Source organism: Salvelinus namaycush, chromosome 39 (genome assembly GCF_016432855.1).
Source record: "Salvelinus namaycush isolate Seneca chromosome 39, SaNama_1.0, whole genome shotgun sequence".
In the NCBI taxonomy this organism is placed as follows: Eukaryota; Metazoa; Chordata; class Actinopteri; order Salmoniformes; family Salmonidae; genus Salvelinus; species Salvelinus namaycush.
In genome coordinates, this window is record NC_052345.1 from 5,525,115 (window position 1) to 5,546,331 (window position 21,217).

The 21,217-nt window shown below is 42.5% G+C and overlaps 1 protein-coding gene and 1 non-coding gene across 2 annotated transcripts in view; both read right to left on the minus strand.

The window, feature by feature from the left end:
- Positions 1-5,736: 5,736 nt before the first annotated feature.
- The window catches only part of rbm20 (RNA binding motif protein 20), a 73,107-nt gene continuing 57,626 nt past the window's right edge, over positions 5,737-21,217 (minus strand). Inside the window, exons 7-15 of the mRNA XM_038978582.1 lie at positions 12,803-12,949; positions 11,277-11,408; positions 11,080-11,159; positions 10,176-10,902; positions 9,642-10,071; positions 9,216-9,473; positions 8,936-9,046; positions 7,434-7,555; positions 5,737-5,805 (exon numbers count right to left, since the gene is read on the minus strand). Coding sequence (XP_038834510.1) covers positions 5,737-5,805; positions 7,434-7,555; positions 8,936-9,046; positions 9,216-9,473; positions 9,642-10,071; positions 10,176-10,902; positions 11,080-11,159; positions 11,277-11,408; positions 12,803-12,949 — 2,076 coding nt within the window. The remainder of the gene's footprint in view (positions 5,806-7,433; positions 7,556-8,935; positions 9,047-9,215; positions 9,474-9,641; positions 10,072-10,175; positions 10,903-11,079; positions 11,160-11,276; positions 11,409-12,802; positions 12,950-21,217) is intronic.
- Positions 12,453-12,586, minus strand: LOC120033079. Its single transcript, XR_005473916.1, has one exon. It is a non-coding gene; the product is annotated as a small nucleolar RNA SNORA18 (small nucleolar RNA).

Sequence of the window (21,217 nt, forward strand, 5' to 3'; positions counted from 1 at the left end):
TCAGAGAGAAGAGAAAGAGAGAGAGAGAAAGAGAGAGAGAATTAGAGGGAGCATACTTAAATTCACACAGGATAAGACAGGAGAAATACTCCAGATATAACAGACTGACCCTTGCCCTCCGACACATAAACTATTGCAGCATAATTACTGGAGGCTGATACAGGAGGGGTCGGGAGACACTGTGGCCCCGTCTGACTATACCCCCGGACAGGGCCAACCAGGCAGGATATAACCCCACCCACTTTGCCAAAGCACAGCCCCCACACCACTAGAGGGATAACTTCAACCACCAACTTACCATCCTGAGACAAGGTTGAGTATAGCCCACGAAGATCTCCCCCACGGCACGAACCCGAGGGTGGCGCCAACCCGGACAGGAAGATCACGTCAGTGACTCAACTCACTCAAGTGACGCACCCCTCCTAGGGACGGCATGGAAGAGCACCAGTAAGCCAGTGACTCAGCCCCCGTAATAGGGTTAGAGGCAGAGAATCCCAGTGGAGAGAGTAGAACCGGCCAGGCAGAGACAGCAAGGGCGCTTCGTCACTCCAGTGCCTTTCCGTTCACCTTCACACCCCTGGGCCAGACTACACTCAATCATAGGACCTACTGAAGAGATGAGTCTTCAATAAAGACTTAAAGGTCGAGACCGAGCCTGCGTCTCTCACATGGATAGGTAGACCATTCCATAAAAATGGAGCTCCATAGCAGAAAGCCCTGCCTCCAGCTGTTTGCTTAGAAATTCTAGGGACAATAAGGAGGCCTGCGTCTTGTGACCGTAGCGTACGTGTAGGTATGTACGGCAGGACCAAATCGGAAAGATAGGTAGAAGCAAGCCCATGTAATGCTTTGTAGGTTAGCAGTAAAACCTTGAAATCAGCCCTAGCCTTAACAGGAAGCCAGTGTAGAGAGGCTAGCACTGGAGTAATATGATAACATTGTTGGGTTCTAGTCAAGATTCTAGCACGACTGAAGTATCCTGCAATTCTACACATTTCGCCAAGAGGCCGAGATAAAACTTAGCAATTTTGAAGCTTAAATTACAGCACATGTATGTAAAAATATATATATTTGGGGGAATACAAGAAGTATTGAGTTGAAATATAATTGGTGAAGTAGGTACTGTGTGTGGATACCAATATCCGTGTGAGTGTCACGACTCCTACCGAAGGTGGCTCCCCTTCCTGTTCGGGTGGCGCTCGGCGCTCGTCGTCACCGGCCTACTAGTTGCCACTGATTCCTTTTCCCTCCTTTTCTGTTTATTAGTTGCACCTGTGTTTAGTTAGGCTAATTGGTTGGGCTTTATTTTCCAGCCGGCCCGCCTGCTGTTGTGCGGGATTATTTCAGTGTACACGGATGTAGGTCACGGTTGTCCGTGTGTTTGCTGGACTGTTTAAGTTCCCCGTGTTCGGGGCATTTGTTTGGGTTGGCGTCTGTTCACCGTTGGGGTGCATTAAAAGTAGCGCTACCCTGAACTCTCTGCTTCCTGCGCCTGACTTCTTCCTCCACTACACCCTGGGCGTTACAGTGAGCTTCCCAAGCTTACCCATGTTGCCCAGGGGTAAGAACATACAGTACCAGTCAAAAGTTTGGACACACCTACTCATTCCAGAGTTTTTCTTTATTTTTCCTATTTTCTACTTTGTAGAATAATAGAAGACATCAAAACTATGAAATAACACATATGGAACCATGTAGTAACCAAAAAAGTTTTAAACAAATCAAAAAATATTTTAGTTTCTTCAAAGTAGCCACCCTTTGCCTTTATGACAGCTTTGCACACTCTTGGCATTCTCTCAACCAGCTTCACCTTGAATGCTTTTCCAACAGTCTTGAAGGAGTTCCTACATATGCTGAGCACTTGTTGGCAGCTTGTCCTTCACTCTGCGGTCCAACTCATCCCAAACCATCTCAACCCAGCAAAGCACCCCCACACAATCACACCTCCTCCCCCATGCTTCACGGTGGGAACCACACATGCAGAAATCATCCGTTCCCCTACTCTGCATCTTTTTAAAATTTATTTTTAATTTAACCTTTACTTAAGTAGACAAGTGTTTAACTAGGTAAGTATTTAACCAAAGGTTGGAAACAAAAATATCAAATTTGGACTCAAATTTGCTTGTGTTTCTTGGTCTAAGCAAGTCTCGTCTTATTATTGGTGTCCTTTAGTAGTCGTTTCTTTGCAGCAATTCGACCATGAAGGCCTGATTCACACTGTCTCCTCTGAACAGTTGATGTTAATATGTGTTTGTTACTTGAACTCTGAAGCATTTATTTGGGCTGCAATTTCTGAGGCTGGTAACTCTAATGAACTTATCCTCTGCAGCAGAGGTAACTCTGGGTCTTCCTTTCCTGTGGCAGTCCTCATGAGAGCCAGTTTCATCATAGCGCTTGATGGTTTTTGCGACTGCACTTGAAGAAACTTTCAAAGTTCTTGAAATGTTTTGCATTGACTGACCTTCATGTCTTAAAGTAATGATGGACTGTCGTTTCTCTTTGCTTATTTGAGCTGTTCTTGCCATAATATGGACTTGGTCTTTTACCAAATAGGGCTATCTTCTGTATACCACCCCTACCTTGTCACAACACAACTGATTGTCTCAAGCGCATTAAGAAGGAAAGAAATCCCACAAATGAACTTTTAACAAGGCACACCTGTTCATTGAAATGGTTGAGAGAATGCCAAGAGTGTGCAAGGCTGTCATCAAGGCAAAGGGTGGCTACTCTCAAGAATCTCAAATATAAAATATATTTTGATTTGTTTAACACTTTTTAGGTTACATGGTTCTATATGCGTTATTTCATAGTTTTGATGTCTTCACTATTATTAGAAAATAGTAAAAATAAAGAAAAACCTTTGAATGAGTGATGTGTCCAAACTTTTGACTGGTACTGTAGATATTTAAGTAATACTGTAACGGCAGTCTAGCTCTTCCTCCTCGGACGAGGAGAGGAGAGAAGGATCGGAGGACCAATGTGCAGCGTGGTAATTTTCCATGAATTTAATTAACACAAAGACAAGATACTGACAAACTAATACAAAACAACAAACGACCGTTAAGCTAGAAACAAAAGTGCAATACACAAGCTACTAACGTTAGACATAGACACTATACAAAATAACCGTCACAGTCCTAGCTGGTGCAGACAAAACACAAAGACAGGAAACAACCACCCACAATCCCCAACACAAAACAAGCCACCTATATATGATTCTCAATCAGGGACAACGATTGACAGCTGTCTCTGATTGAGAACCATATTAGGCTGAACACAGAAACAGACGAACTAGACACACAACATAGAATTCCCACCCAGCTCACGTCCTGACCAACACTAAACAAGCAAAACACATAAGAACTCTGGTCAGGACGTTACAAATACACGATTTCCCTAATCTCTACTAGACTACTTTTCCCCATTTCAAAACGTATAGCATTGTGTTCTGTAAATGAGAAAAGTCCAATCGATTATACATAGCAAGTTGTTACTGGGAAACTGTCCAAAGATAGATAATTTATTGTATATTTTTTTCTTATTTGACTGTAATTTGTAATGTCAATGATCAAGTCCAAGAATGCAGTTGACTTGACAAAGTCTGTGCTATCAAAAGGAATAATCATTGTACAATTAGTTTTGTCTGACAAGTGTAATATCCTACCTTAACATCTGGGGGCGCTCCCCTCAAACAGTAGAACTTCACAATGCCCCATGCACATGAAAGTACCCGTTTTTCTCATCCTCAAGGATTTTATTTATGCACATAGTCTTTTACTGTGTTTGGCTTTCCAAATTGTCTAATAAACTAAACGCATTATTTTGCATCCCATTATTCAATGTGAGAAAATAGAGAAAATTGGTAAATTGGTAAATTGGTAACACACACACCACAGGAGGTTGGTGGCACCTTAATTAGGGAGGACGGGCTCGTGGTAATGGCTGGAGTGGAATAGGTGGAATGGCATGAAATACATCAAACGCGTGTTTTCCATGTGTTTGATGTCATTCATTTGTGCCATTCCAGCCATTATTATGAGCCGTCCTCCCCTCAGCTTCCGCCACTGATACACAAACAGCTTTCTCTCTTAACATTTTTATTCAAATGATTGCATCAGAAAATAACCATAAGAAAAGTTCAACAAAATCTTAAACACAATCTTAAAACTTGGAGCAACAATCACAATGTAGAAAACAGAGAGAGAGAGCAAGTTTCAAACCCTGCCTCGACAATATATTATACTGACTTAACATCACACTTAATTTAACTCTTAACACTTAATGTAACTCTTAAATAACACACATGGTCCAGTTCAAGTTTCTCTACAGTTTAAAGGCACTGTATAAATTATTTAGACATTTGCAAAATATTGAACCTGATTGTGACAAACTTTACAATTCACAAAGTTGTCAAAGTATTTTTAAATTAAATCAAATACGGGACAAAACACAATAGAAGAAAACCTGAAGAAAACGTATGGCGATACTTTGACAAAACTGTATCTCAATTTAAAGGAAAATTCCACACAAAAAAAAATATCTTTAGGTATTTGTTTCATTAGTCGATTGTTGATATCGTCCCAAAATGTTCTGCTTGTCAGAATTTTGGGACTAAAGCATTTACAGCACTTAAGTTTTCAAGATATGTAACTTTCAAAATTGATGCAAAATGCATCATACAGGGATGATTTCTGTATTTTGAAAGTTACATATCTTTCAGACTGATATGTCTTTGTCCATGTCTGTCGGGAACCGTATTCCATTTTGTCTCAATGAACAGACACAGTAGGTATAACAAGTGTAGGCCTTCATATCCTCCAGTTATACACAAAAACACTGTGTAATGAAATTTACATTCAAAATTCAACATCCAAATTAAACCAACCTGAGGATTACTTCTACACTGCTCCATCTACCAATGGCAGATATGTTCTAAGGCACTTTGCATCTAAAAACACATGATGTAATATCCCTAACACTTTACAGACTCAAATTAAAAGTTAAATCAAATGATTGTAGTACTATTTGGAGTACAGCTACATAGAACAACATGTAACCAGAACCAGGACAAATACTAATATGGATGAGTTTCAGTTCACTATATCACAGAATCTGACTTCTACAATCATTTCTAGAAAGAAGGCTGTGTTTATTCCTGTGATGAAAAACAAACACATTTATTCTCTACTGCAAATAAATCAAAGGGTGAAAGATAGATAAATATCTTTTTAACACAAATCTTTGGTGACCGGTTTTCATTTTCACAAATGTAGTACATTAACACTGGAACCATTTTAAACTACAGTATTTTTATGCTATGTACAAAATCAAACATATTGCTATATTGTATATAGCCTCGATATTGTTATTTTGTTGTGTTACTATTTTCTTTAGCAAAGATTTTTCTTTCTTTTTAACTCTGCATGGTTGGGAATGGGCTCGTAAGTAAGCATTTCACGGTAAAGTCTACACCTGTTGTATATGGCGCATGTGACCAATAACATTTGGTTTGATTAGATTTTTAGCAATGAGTTTTAGTCCAAGCAATTCTCAGAGAATAGCTCTTCTCTCCGGGTCCAGTGCATTTTACCGTGACTTCCATCCGATATGTCATTTATTCATGTCTCCTTCGTTGAGTAGTCCTTGGCAAGCTCAGATCACTCAGTCTGTAGCACACACGCAACACTGTCCACCATATCAACTTGACAGTACCGAATGATGAGTATAGGTCAGAGGTCACTCTGTAGCTGAGGGGTCAGTTAGTGCACCAAGTAGACTCTCCTCTGCCAGCTGAGACAGGTACTTCTGTGAAGAGCACAAATATAAAAGTTAGCTTTGTGTACATAGTTGTAGAGTTGCCCTTTAAGTGGGATATTCAACTGCCTTCAAATACTTAGCCTATAACACGGCTATCCACGTTTCACCGTTATTTCGCTTACCACTATGATACACTACAACTCCATCCGACTTCCTGTGAATTTTAAAATAAGGAGACCTGATTTATCTCTATTGAGTTTCTTATGCATATTCCGCCATCGAAACTCCTCAGCCAGAGCTACTGCTGTTTGATACAATAGTGAAGGAGGGAGACCTCAGAGAGTGGAATGTTCTGAGAGAGAAGCAGGTGCTTCCTGAACAGACATTAACCTGTCTAGTTTCTACATTCACTGTATTTCCCCAGTCCTGTTAAAGGCCAAAACCATCATCACCAGCCCGCTCTCGGCTAAGCGGGTAGCAGCAGGGAGCCCCCACACACACAATCAGACACACAAAACCACTCAGCTTTTGACAGACAACGCAACTGTTCTTGAGGTTTTTTACCCTCGCAATGTAATCCATCAAATGTGAAGAAATCTTTTCCCCTTCTTGCTGCTTTCAGCTGTGCAGCTTTGCATGTTTGTGGGGTGTTTGCGTGTGTGTGGGGTGTTTGCATGCGAGTGTGTGTGTGTGTGGATGTGCCTGGATGGGCATTGGGCACTAATAGGTAACCTAATACAACTCCCAGTACTCAACACTGTGAGGGGGCCTTCCTGTAGTCAATGGGCTGCCCCTTCCACTGCCTGTTCACAGCTGCACAGAAATACCCTGGCCTGCTGAACCAAGAGCCTATTGGGAATGAACCTTCAGAATGTTATTACTTTACTTGAAGAGCACAATGGGTCTAACAAATGTAGGACTTTCTATCCGCCAGTTAGTCTACACGTTGCCTGTATACAAAGTAGGTCCCCAGGAAGGACTAGAACAGCTGGGCCCATTGGAAGGGAGCCTTTAGGAGGTAAAGTAATGGATAGACTCCCATGGGCGCCACTCTAACACCCTCTACTCTACTCAGTCATCCAAAGTCTCCTTTTCTGACACCCCCCCCCCCCCCCCCCCTCTACCACCCACGGTGGAGAGCGAAAAAAGCTTTGGATTGTTCTGCCAGTTTTGACGTGTGTGTGTGTGTGTGTGTGTGTGTGTGTGTGTGTGTGTGTGTGTGTGTGTGTGTGTGTGTGTGTGTGTGTGTGTGTGTGTGTGTGTGTGTGTGTGTGTGTGTGTGTGTGTGTAATAGAGATAGTGAGTGACTGATCTCTGTATATCTCGTGCTCTGTCCCATGGTTGGGTAACATGTGCCACACTGTAACTCAACTCTAAAGACATTTTTCTGAACTTTGGTCTCACAATGATGTCACTGAGTGATAAGCTTCCAAGCGTTCCCCGTAATAACTGATACATGTCACACATATGTTCATGACTCTTCTGCAAGGGGTAGTGTAAGTTAACGATGGAGAGGGTTAGTGTTTCCTGCTATCAAAATCGTCATCATCATGATCATCATCGTTCATCCCCTTCCTTCTTTCTCTTCTTCTTCCTCCTCCTCCTCCTCCTCCCCTCTTCCTCATAACCATGTCTAATTAGAATGACCTATGTTAATAGTAAATGTGTTGCTGTACCTGAAGGTTCCTGTAGTGGACAGTACTGCGACAGTGAGAGATCTTGGCTGTCTCCTCGCTGGTGTAGAACAGGCCACACAGCTTACAGTAGAACCCCGTACTGGGCACGATGAACTCCACCCCTAGAACAGCAACACACCAATCAGAAAACTGCTAATACACCTCTAGAACAGCACAAACCAATCAGAGAATAGAACATGTACCCCATACAGCAGCCGCAGACCAATTAGAGAAGAGAATCCCCCGACCATACAACAGCATCAGACCAATCAGAACACAGCCAATGTACCTCTAGTGTCACGCCCTGACTTTAGAGATCCTTGTTATTCTCTATGTTTGGTTAGGTCAGGGTGTGATTTGGGTGGGCATTCTATGTTCTCTATTTCTTTGTGTTTGGCCGAGTGTGGTTCCCAATCAGAGGGAGCTGTCTTTCGTTGTCTCTGATTGGGGAGCATACTTAGGCAGCCCTTTTTCCCTCCTTCAGTGTGGGATCTTGTCTTTGTTTGAGTGCATGTAGTTTGCACGATGAAGCTTTTCGTTCGTTGTATTGTTTATTGTTTTTTCTTGGTGGAAACATTTAAATAAAATAATGTACGCCTACCACGCTGCACCATGGTCTCCTTCCGACGACAAACGTTACATCTAGAACTCTTAATAAAAGTTGTTACAAATGTGATTAGAGTGTTACTACACAGGGACTAGAGTAACGTAATGTAGTGTTACCAATGCAACTGATTGGCTAGAGAGGTTACCCAGGGCTAACTCCCAGGTCTGAAGCAGACACGTTTTCAAAGGCAGCTAGGAGGAAAGTCAGTGGGCAGCATGGCCCCTCCACCCCTCAGCAGTAGCCTTGTCAGTGTGACAGAGGGAAGTTGTCAACTCTTCCAGCTGATCTAGATCAGCTGCACTGTCACTGTCTCTCTCATGGGAGAACACAACACTACAGCCAGACACTACTCAATTGTGAATCTATCTCAGCCACGCTATCAATGACTGTAGCATTTGGCTGTGAAACACACACACACACACACACACACACACACACACACACACACACACACACACACACACACACACACACACACACACACACACACACACACACACACACACACACACACACACACACACACACACACACACACACACACACGAAGGCCATCATAGTCCACTCATGTGTAGCGTTCACCAACGAGGCACAGTAGGTCATGTGTGCCTATGTCATTCCAGGCCTAAATAAACACATCTCAGGGGTGCGTTTAACACCTTGCTCTCAACAAGTGGCCAGCTGAAGCTACCACATGCACTCTTTCACTCCAGGAAAAGATAGCATTGGTATAACAGGTTGTTGATTAATAATCATATTATATTCAATAAGCTTTATTTGTCCCCAAGGCCAAGGGGCAATTGTTACTGGGCTTAAAATGACATTGCAGATAGCATACATACAACAAGAAATAAACAACAATACTTAATGTAAATAAAAGTAATTTGGTCCTTACCCAGAGGGATGCTGTGTTCACCGATAATCTTCTCCTGCCCTCTAGAAGGTGAGGGAGCCCCTATGTCTATTAGGTTTATAGGACGTGGGACATGTGTTGAATTCTGGATGACTGTAAATGAGAAGTGAACATAAGTTACCTATAAAATCTAGAAGAATAACATCTGTACAATAATAAACAGGAAACATGGATGACGATTCAGAATCCCGATACTGGCTTATTTTATCAGGAAGTAAAATACTGGACATATTATTTCATAGTGAGAGAAAATGTTCTGTACCTCTAGGAGTCTCAGCCTTGTGCTGCTGTATGTCTGGCTCCATGACCGTTACTTCCCTCCCCACGTCCTCCATCTTGTGTATTACATCCTGGGTCTTGCTGCTTTCACACGCACCAGCGTGATTGGTTAGCGCCAGCTCCTGCGTCGGCGCTCCTCTCTTCAGTACTTCAGCTTCCAAGTTCAAACACGTCTCTTCCAGGGCTGCCTTGAACTCCGGGTTGGGGAAATCATCCAGATCTGAACTGAGCTGTTCTGAGGCTGCTGGGATGGGTGGCTGTGGCTGTGGCTGTGGCAGTGACTGTGGCTGTGGCAGTGGCTGTGGCAGTGGCAGTGGCTGTGGCTGTGGCTGTGGCTGTGGCTGTGGCTGTGGCTGTGGCAGTGGCTGTGGCAGTGGCAGTGGCTGGTCTGTGAGGCTGGGGTTTGTGCTAATCTCCCCATCTTTCTCCTCTGTAGGTGTAGGATCCACCACCCCACCTACCCCACCTCCTCTGCCCAACTCGGTATCCTCTCTCTGGGCTAACTCCTTCTCAGAGCAGGGCCTGGGACTGGGGGTGGAGGTTGATCGTGGAGCCTTCCCCTCCTCCTCCTCCTCCGTAGGATCCTTGTGGAGGTCTGAGGCTGACACGTCCTCGTGCTCCTGCAGCTCAGGGAGGTCCGGTTCGATGATGGAGTCGTCCTCTCCTACCTCGTCCACTGTGACCAGCTCCTCCATGTTCTTGGGGTACCAGCACTCACCCTCCGTGTCGTCCCCACTCTCCCACTCCTCCGCCTCGCTGTCTTTTTCTCTCTCATGCTTGCCACTTCGTTGAGGAGAAACAGACTTCTCTTTGGATCGCTGATCCTCAGCGGTTTCTCCCTGTAATGATACGGCATTTGTTTGTAAATAAGATATACTGTACATGTACAACTTCTGATTTACGTATAAATCTTACTTACTTTAAAAAAAATCCTATCACTTACGTTATTTTCAGTAATCTCTATTTCCGGTTTCTCCGTCCCGTGTCTCATGGTTGGTTTCTTGCTCCTTCCCCATGTCGGGGACACTCCTCTCTGTCTTCTGTCTTCTCCTGTCCTGGTGGGTAGAGACTCCTCTCCCAGCTCTGACTCTGAGTGTCTGGACCTGTGGTAGTCCCCTCCATCCCTCCTCTTTGACTTGACTCTCCCCTCCTCATGTCTCTGGTACTGTGGCCTCAGTGGCTTCTCTGACTTATACACGTGTTGTGTTTTGTAGGAGTCCTCATCCATGTTCCTGTACGAAGGGAAGGGGGGCATCCCCTGAGGGCTACCCCGCGGGTGGGGGTACCAGTCTCCCCCCCTGTTCCCCCCCCTCATCCCCTCCCCTCTTCCTCCTCCTCTTTCGTCCGCTGATCTGGGACTGATCCGGTCTCGGTCGGAGGGTTTCAGGTACGGCTTGTTCCGTCGATCCTGCATCCTCCCGTTCAGCCTGTCGTCATCCACTGTACCTCCGTTCCTCCATGGCACCTCCTCCCTTTCCCTCTCTCGTTCTCTGTCCTCATCCCCCCTTCTCATGTGTTTGGCGGTCCAGGAGCCCTGTTCCGGGCCTCCTCGGCAGGGTGTCCCCTGCCGGCTGTGGGCTGAACTACAGGAGGTAAAGCTGGGGCTGTGGGAGCGAGGGCTCAAAGAGCGGCTGATGGGACTACGGGACCGCGCTCTCTCTGGGATGTAGCTGGGAGGAAATAATATAATTAATATGCAGTTTGTAGTCAGGAAGTAGTGTTGGATCATTTCATCCATTATTTGTTGTTTTCTACAGGGGATCGATCGTACATAGACAATCGCATATTACAACAAAAAATTGCCGCTAAGAAAATGTACAAGGAAAGAATGAAACAAGTCGCCTTACTGATCAGTCTCCTGCATCTCGTCCCTTTCCCTCAGAGAGTTGATATCCTGGATGATTGAATCAACGTCTTTACCTGGTTTCTGTATGAACAGAGCGTTTTACACCATAACATGATACTGTAGATACAGAACACAGTTGGTGTGAGCTAAATAAAACCTGTAATAAACATTCCACAATGTCAACCCAATACAACTCACCTTGAGCTGAAGCTCCTTGTATCTCTTGGACATCCTGATCAGTAGTTGCTGATCGTTGATCGTGGCTGGAGTCAGCTGGTAGTATTGAACCATAGCCTGGGCCGCCTCGATGTACGCCATCTCCACAAACGCCTGTGGAGTGAAGAAGAAGAGGAAGAGGAAGAATACTTTATTGATCCATTTTCCCTTACAGTCCAAGAAAATGTGTCTTACATTTTACCCCAACCCCTTCTAAAGGCAGGCAAACACACACACACAGGTTGGAGATGTTTGCGCAGAGGGTATTCACAGTGCAGGCTGCAATGCCCCGTGCAGATTTTAGGGCTTAAGTGCCTTGCTCAAGGGCCGTTGAGTGGAGTGAGAGAAAGACACCAATGTTAGACAACTGTTTGTGACAGTTTAACGTCCTTTTTTTTCAAATAACATTTTTGCAATAACATATGTCAAACAAGGTGCGAGCAAATCTTCTATATCCCAGCCAGGTTATCATATTTCATTGGCCTCATAAATCAAAAAGACAGTTACAATCTGCTCAGATACATTTCTGGGTAACCAACACCCATGATTTTAGTGTAGTCGAGCCCCTTGAATGTGATGTGGGTGACATTAATGAGTCATTTTAATACAGTGTCTGATCAATGAAATTCTAGAGACTGAGTGAGACATCATGTTCTGTGATAAAATGGTTGGATGGACCGTAGGAAAAAAAGACATCATTATCACATTACAATAGAAAATGGTCCGTGAAACCGTAGGAGAAAAAGGCATCTTATCGTATTACAAGATAATATGAAGTGGAAACAATTCATCTGGTCCATAGCAACACAGGGGTACTGGTCCATAGCAATACAGGGGTATTGGTCCATAGCAACACAGGGGTACTGGTCCATAGCAACACAGGGGTATTTCAAGACATTAGAGAACTGCTCCAGTTGTCAAGGGCATTGACCCTTTTCTCCCAACAAATATATGTGACTAATATTGTGACTAAACTCCACAGTAGAGCAGTAGACGTTTGTGAGGGGGGAAATGGTGTATCTGGTCCATAGCAACCGAGAGTTATTTCAAGACGTTCGCAAAGGGCCACACGCCCTTTGGTTTGCGTTTCTCCATGGCAGTTATTTGTTCATTGAAGTGTGACTTGACTCCTTAGCGGAGCTGTATACATTAGTGAGTATTTGTTCTGCAGTGATATCCCACAGGGCTAATGGCAGTAGCTGTGAGGGTTAAGCGAAACCACAGGTTTGTTCTTTGAGGCATTTCCAACGACTAGGGCTCACTGTGGGAAGTCTGTCTGGATAGGCCTCAGTCGTTAAGTTAATCGTTTAATTCACCTTTTAATAATCATCAGGTAAGATCAAAAACGAGCTCACTTTTTGGCCCTTTTGGGACTGGAGGGACTGGAGTTGTGTACTTGTGTTTGGAGTTGTGTACTTGTGTTTGGAGTTGTGTGCTTGTGTTTGGAGTTGTGTGCTTGTGTTTGGAGTTGTACACTCATGTTTTAAGAGAATAACATTGTACTGTACCTGGTGGGTAGAGCGCATGAGGATGTAGTTGGTGACTTTCCCGAAGGGCAGTCCCAGGTTGATGACATCATTCTCTGTGCAGCTGCCCTCGGGGAGGTTGCAGATGTGGACGACCCGTCCTGTGATTGATTTCCTGGGTGGAAATGGCTAAAATAAAGAGAAATAAGAAAAATGCATCAGTATGTTTATTACTGTTAAAACATCAAACGATTTGTGTAATATTTCACTGTATTTCATGTATTATTTACACTAGTAAAAGTCTGATTAAAATAATCAATTACAGGTATGCTCTCATCTAAAATTACAAATATGAAAAAACATGTCCGCTTTTAAGAAAACAGCACAATGATCTGAGAAATGATCAGACAGAAATGCAGTCCATTCTAGGCTGTTGCTGTCTTCTTCCCTCTTTTTGGAAGACTTTTAAGGTCAATGAAAATATTTGAACCTACTTCAGCCACAGACTGTAGACCTAGACTAGACTGTGGGGAACTATTTCCTCTCTAATGTCAAAGCACTTCAACATTATCACTCACACTCAGCTACAGAATGTGATGTATCCCTCCACTCTTAGAGCGTATCCCTCCACCTCAGTGGCGCTGATATAAATAGATCCCTGGTGAAGCGACACAGTCACCGTGACAATGATAATGAGAGCTTTCTCGCTTGGATTTGGGAACATGTCAACTGACCAGGTACAGACATACATAGCACACACACACACAAAGATCCAGACATCCCAGTCATCTTTGTCACTAATCCCTCTGGATTGCCAAGTATAGCAACCCCCTCTGCTCCTCTCCCCCCCACCTCCTCCCTACCTCCCCCCTCTCTCTCCCTCTCAGAGTGGTGTAATTTACACCCAGGGGCAGCACTCAGCTCTGAGGTAAAAACCATTGGCCTCTCGTCTGACTGACTAATGGCCAACAAAGTAAGTGAATGAAGAGGGCGTCAACACTTTTCTCTAATAGCTACGACACCAGATGTAATGGGAATCAGCATCATGTTCAGCTGATACAGCACTGGTTATACAGTAACATATGGTACTGTACACTACTCAGACATTTCATGTTCACTTACGGGAAGATATTCAACATATCTTTATTTTTCATGTATCTGTAATCTTTAATTCTGCATTGTTGGAAAAAGGACCCGTAACTAAGTATTTCACTGTTAGACTACACCTGTTGTTTACAAAGAATGTGACAAATACAATTTGATTTGATCTGGATTTGGAAATTCCAGGCCAAACCGGGATCGTTCCTAACCCTAACTTTCACCTTCAGATCACTTCAAAGCAAAATGTGTTTATGTGTCACATAAAACAGCACTGACAGACAGTCCCTGACAGCCGGGGGTTTGGGTGACCATGGTATTACCCAGGACGGTCATAAATCACTCCATGTTCTCCCCTAACCTCTGCCCTCTCTACTGTACAATATGTCAGTTAGTGCTGGATTTCTTCAGATCAGATAAGAACAACACTGCAGCCTATCAGACCTGATCTGTCCTTAACCAGGACGTTACCCCAGAGACGGGCTGCCCAGCTGGCCTGCCAGACAGTCCCCCTCTTACCTCTACCCTTTGTCCTCTCTGCCTTCTGTAAAATGTCCGGTAGTGCTGAATTTCTTCCGAAAACATTCCCTTTACATGTAAGAACAACACTGTAGCCTGACTAGGGTTGCAAAGGGAGGGTATATTAGTGGTAACTTTCTAAGTTTACCAGTACTCTACCAGAATTTTGGTAACTTTCAAGGCATTTATGGAATTTTATAGTGGTCTTTTTAGGTATTTAAGATTATCTCTGGCGTGTGTGGTGTTATCACATGTAAAATATATAAATTCATAAAATAAAGATTTTAAAACAGAGAAATAGAATGACAAAGCATTACAACATGCTAAATATAAACCATCAACTTAGTGAACACCATTGGTGTTAAATAGGAGCGTTTCAGCATGAAGTATCCTTTATTTATTTTTACACAGGTATTTATTTTACTCTGCCAATATGTCTTTGTTGTAAATGTTTTGGCTCCAAACTAGTGGCAGTTTTGAAAAAGTCAATAGTTGGAAGAGTTGCAGAGTTAATTGAAAATAATGCCATTGTTGATTAGCAGCTTTTTTCATGAATTAGGCTATTCTCTCTTGAAACTGGACAATATGGATACATACATAAAAAATGACTACTTTAAAAAAAAGTTATTCAAGTATAAATTACCAAAGTTACCATAGATTGCCACAGATTACCTGTTAATTAGCAAAATTACTGAACGTTCTGTAAACTTTTGTAAATTACCGGTAGTTTTGCAACCCTAAGCCTGACGGGCCTAAACTGTCCTTAACCATGATACTACCCAGAGAACCATGATTCTACCCCAGGGATGTGCCGCCCAGCCTGCCTGACAGACAGGCACACATGTGGGAGAATCTGGGGTCTGAATCTGGGGTCTGATTCTCCTGGGTGTGGGCCTGTCAGTAACAGGACCAGGACCAGGGACGGCGTTGTTTTTAGAAGGAACTTGTACAGAGGAAATCTAGCACCAACAGATGTTTTACAAGAGTCAGAGAGGATGGGGGGACAGGGATATTGAAGTACTGATGTTGCTCTGTTTTTAAAGTTTCCTTTCGCTGCCACGCCCCCCCTCCCCCCGTAACGTCCCTGATGCGAGTTTGAGTAATGCACAACGATCTTCTGTAAACTAACTTGATTGTCTTGTTAAGAAAATCAAACTTGCATTGTGCTTGATGGTCCCTATACACCAGGTCACTGGCTAAAATGGGGGAACTCTTACCAGCGTATCTGTATAGCTACCTATTTCCAATAAGGAATGCTGCTACATTTGATAGTAGACAGAATACTAGAATATACTAGTAGATGTGATGAGTTGGGAAAGTTGTGTTAAAAGAACATTGCTACTATGCTGCTACCCTATAATCCGCCCCTCAACCCAAGAGTAGAACCAAGATGTTACACCCCAAGATGTTACACCCCAAGATTAGAACCAATATGTTACACCCCAAGATTAGAACCAATATGTTACACCCTGAGATTAGAACCAAGATGTTACACCCCAAGATTAGAACCAAGATGTTACACCCCAACATTAGAACCAAGATGTTACACCCCAAGATTAGAACCAACATGTTACAACCAAATATTAGTACACAGTTTGTGAAAAGAACATTGCTACTGTGCTGCTACCCTGGACTCATCCCATAAAACCTAAGATTAGAAGCAAAACGTTACACCCCAAGATTAGTAGGTAGTTTATGTGAAGAACATTGCTACTGTGCTGCTACCCTAGACTAATCCGCTATCCCCAATGTTAATCTATCCAAAGCCCTGATTGCCTACAGGGTTAAATAACTGTCGTTTAACTGCCTCTGGCACGCCACCTGATTTTAACGGTTTCAGATGCGAGAGTGATAATTCTAATTGTGGCTCTGTGCCAACTACCACTAGGCTAAGCTAGCTAGCTAGCTAACGTGCACACACACACACACACACACACACACACACACACACACACACACACACACACACACACACACACACACACACACACACACACACACACACGAAAGGTCACAGCAGCCCAGTCAGTAAACAGCTACAGAAATAGACAGCAACAGGCTGTTAATGTCCTTGAGGTGAAAGAGGGAACAAGAGTCTTGCCACCGGCCCGGCCGGTCGTCGGGGTTGTATCAGTCAGAGTGGAAATATGTGGTCCAGCGATCTGGACACTTGTTCATGCTTTTACATCCTTTGGATCCATAAATTGAGGGTCAAACAGTGTCTGTTTCCCGGGCTTGGGGAAGATGTTGACGCTTCTAAATCACAGATCTTGGATCAGATTACCCTAGTCTTAAACCATTAGGAGGATGAATGTCTGACCTTGTATCACTGGTTAAGGGCTAGACTTGTCCATACTTTTATACAGCCTAAGCCTTACCCCTGACTTGAGGGTCATACGGTGTAAATGTTCTTGGGCTGTGGAAAGATGTCAACGCTTTTTAAACACAGCTCTAGGATTATTTTATTTTACCTTTATTTAACTCGGCAAGTCAGTTAAGAACAAATTCTTATTTACAATGACAGCCTAGTGGGTTAACTGCCTTGTTCAGTGGCAGAACAACAGATTTTTACCTTTTTAACCACTAGGCTACCTGCAGTAGCAATGACATTACCCCTTGCTTCAATTTTAACCACTAGGCTACCTGCAGTAGCAATGACATTACCCCTTGCTTCAATTTTAACCACTAGGTTACCTGCAGTAGCAATGACATTACCCCTTGCTTCAGTTTTAACCACTAGGCTACCTGCAGTAGCAATGACATTACCCCTTGCTTCAATTCTAACCACTAGGCTACCTGCAGTAGCAATGACATTACCTCTTGCTTCAATTTTAACCACTAGGCTACCTGCAGTAGCAATGACATTACCCCTTGCTTCAATTTTAACCACTAGGCTACCTGCAGTAGCAATGACATTACCCCTTGCTTCAATTTTAACCACTAGGCTACCTGCAGTAGCAATGACATTACCCCTTGCTTCAATTTTAACCACTAGGCTACCTGCAGTAGCAATGACATTACCCCTTGCTTCAATTTTAACCACTAGGCTACCTGCAGTAGCAATGACATTACCCCTTGCTTCAATTTAACCACTAGGCTACCTGCAGTAGCAATGACATTACCCTCTTGCTTCAATTTTAACCACTAGGCTACCTGCAGTAGCAATGACATTACCCCTTGCTTCAATTTTAACCACTAGGCTACCTGCAGTAGCAATGACATTACCCCTTGCTTCAATTTTAACCACTAGGCTACCTGCAGTAGCAATGACATTACCCCTTGCTTCAATTTTAACCACTAGGCTACCTGCAGTAGCAATGACATTACCCCTTGCTTCAATTTTAACCACTAGGCTACCTGCAGTAGCAATGACATTACCCCTTGCTTCAATTTAACCACTAGGCTACCTGCAGTAGCAATGACATTACCCCTTGCTTCAATTTTAACCACTAGGCTACCTGCAGTAGCAATGACATTACCCCTTGCTTCAATTTTAACCACTAGGCTACCTGCAGTAGCAATGACATTACCCCTTGCTTCAATTTTAACCACTAGGCTATCTGCAGTAGCAATGACATTACCCCTTGCTTCAATTTTAACCACTAGGCTATCTGCAGTAGCAATGACATTACCCCTTGCTTCAATTTTAACCACTAGGCTACCTGCAGTAGCAATGACATTACCCCTTGCTTCAATTTTAACCACTAGGCTACCTGCAGTAGCAATGACATTACCCCTTGCTTCAATTTTAACCACTAGGCTACCTGCAGTAGCAATGACATTACCCCTTGCTTCAATTTTAACCACTAGGCTACCTGCAGTAGCAATGACATTACCCCTTGCTTCAATTCTAACCACTAGGCTACCTGCAGTAGCAATGACATTACCCCTTGCTTCAATTCTAACCACTAGGCTACCTGCAGTAGCAATGACATTACCCCTTGCTTCAATTTTAACCACTAGGCTACCTGCAGTAGCAATGACATTACCCCTTGCTTCAATTTTAACCACTAGGCTACCTGCAGTAGCAATGACATTACCCCTTGCTTCAATTCTAACCACTAGGCTACCTGCAGTAGCAATGACATTACCCCTTGCTTCAATTTTAACCACTAGGCTATCTGCAGTAGCAATGACATTACCCCTTGCTTCAATTTTAACCACTAGGCTACCTGGAGTATCAATGACATTACCCCTTGTTTCAATTTTAGGGTGTAACAAAAAAAAGCCTGACATTGTATCAGTGGTTAAAGACAATTTCTTTACTATAAATCTATGTACTGTAGTGTATTGCACATTTAAAAATATATATATATTTCAAGTCATAATCCCCAAAATGATCAAAAGAAACCACTGGTCCTTACGTTGACATTGGACATTGCTAGTGTTGTATGTTATTCATTTAGCTGATCTACAACAGCTGTGGATGGACTGGAGTGTTGCTGTCGATTAGTGTGTGGAGGCTGACAATGGCAGATGATTTACACATCTCGTAAACGTGATTGTGTTTACTGGGGAACGGGGAGCTGCGTTTCAGTTGGGAGATTGTATTACAATCACACACTATCTGACCTACAGATCTGGGTTCAAATACGATTTCTATTACTTCATCTGGGCTTACTTGAGCTTCGCCTAGCGCGAAGGAACCAATAGAATAGATGTAAAAGTGTAATCCCCGCCCATCTGGCACTCAAGAGCCAACTCTATTAGTATTTGAAAGATTTCAAATAGTATTTGAACCGTGGTCTGGTGACCTATTCATCAGGAACTGAAGTGAAGTTACAATTGTAATACATGAGGCAGTTAGTAAAGTTACCAAAGGCCCGGCCTGGCAAATGTCATTGTGGCTAGTGAACCACATTTGAAACGTGTGACTGGAATGATATGACATTGTGATGTTTATCACATGGTTTACATGTGATGGTCTTTGATGTCAGTGTTCAATTGACATTGACTTTGCAATCAATTACAAGAAAGACTGATAAGAAAAAGAGAGATCGAGAGAGAGAGAGATGTTTTCGTGCACCAGTGAATGTTTTGATACTGCTACCGAGAGTCAACCAAACATGCTTGCAAATTCCCACTTTCACTCTCAGCAGTCTCAGCAGTAGTTCCGCCCCATAGACAAACCACTAATAAAGAACACAGCCCTTTACACCCATACCCGTATACGGGTTGAAAGTGGCAGATTTGGACACTAATAAGCACTTAAATTGGAGCGCATTGGCTGTACAGTAACATGCTATACATGACGTCAGAGCTCAGGCTTTGCGCTCCACAGCTATGAATGGGTTTTGACTGACAACCATTCTGAACATGAGCACCGTGAGCGACAAGAAGTTGCCTCCCCCCTCCCTCACGCTAATTGGGCAACTTTTAGCAAATGTTTGGTTGTCTGAGTGAGGTCAATTCTGTCAATTACAAGGACTCTATGTATTTTGAAAGATGAGACGATGAGGATTATTATAAATACCGCTCCGATGTCATACAAGCAAGCCAAACACCTGTCAGTCCAAATGTGCACTTCACATGTCCATATCATGTCTGATGTACAGTTACAAGAGGACATGGTCTTATACCCTGGGTTGTCCTGAACACAATGAGTCTATGTCTGTTGTCTTGTGAAGACAATGTGCCGCGTACCACACATCTGAACGCTCTCATGACTCTATTCCGTGCGCACCACATGTACCATCTGCTTCTCTGAATTGCCTTGTGAAAGTCTTACACTGTAAGATCCTATTTTATAACTTAGCTAGTCATGTTTACAATAGACCAAGCTTTTAAATGATGCTCACCAGACCCTGACTGCGATTTAATGGACCACTTTACACTTTCAACCAAACCTTTAATTTTGAACTCTACACTTTACACTCTCAACCAAACCATTAATTTTGAACTATATACTTTACACTCTCAACCAAACATTTCATTTTGAACTCTACACTTTACACTCTCAACGTTTAATTTTGAACTATACACTTTACACTCTCAATGTTTAATTTTGAACTATACACTTTACACTCTCAACGTTTAATTTTGAACTATACACTTTACACTCTCAACGTTTAATTTTGAACTATACACTTTACACTCTCAACGTTTAATTTTGAACTATACACTTTACACTCTCAACGTTTAATTTTGAACTATACACTTTACACTCTCAACGTTTAATTTTGAACTATACACTTTACACTCTCAACCAAACCTTTAATTTTGAACTATACACTTTACACTCTCAACCAAACGTTTAATTTTTAACTATAAACTTTACACTCTCAACCAAACATTTAATTTTGAACTATAAACTTTACACTCTCAACCAAACATTTAATTTTGAACTATACACTTTACACTCTCAACCAAACATTTAATTTTGAACTATACACTTTACACTCTCAACCAAACGTTTAATTTTGAACTATACACTTTACACTCTCAACCAAACATTTAATTTTTAACTATAAACTTTACACTCTCAACCAAACATTTAATTTTGAACTATACACTTTACACTCTCAACCAAACATTTAATTTTGAACTATAAACTTTACACTCTCAACCAAACGTTTAATTTTTAACTATAAACTTTACACTCTCAACCAAACATTTAATTTTGAACTATACACTTTACACTCTCAACCAAACCATTAATTTTGAACTATATACTTTACACTCTCAACCAAACATTTCATTTTGAACTATACACTTTACACTCTCAACGTTTAATTTTGAACTATACACTTTACACTCTCAATGTTTAATTTTGAACTATACACTTTACACTCTCAACGTTTAATTTTGAACTATACACTTTACACTCTCAACGTTTAATTT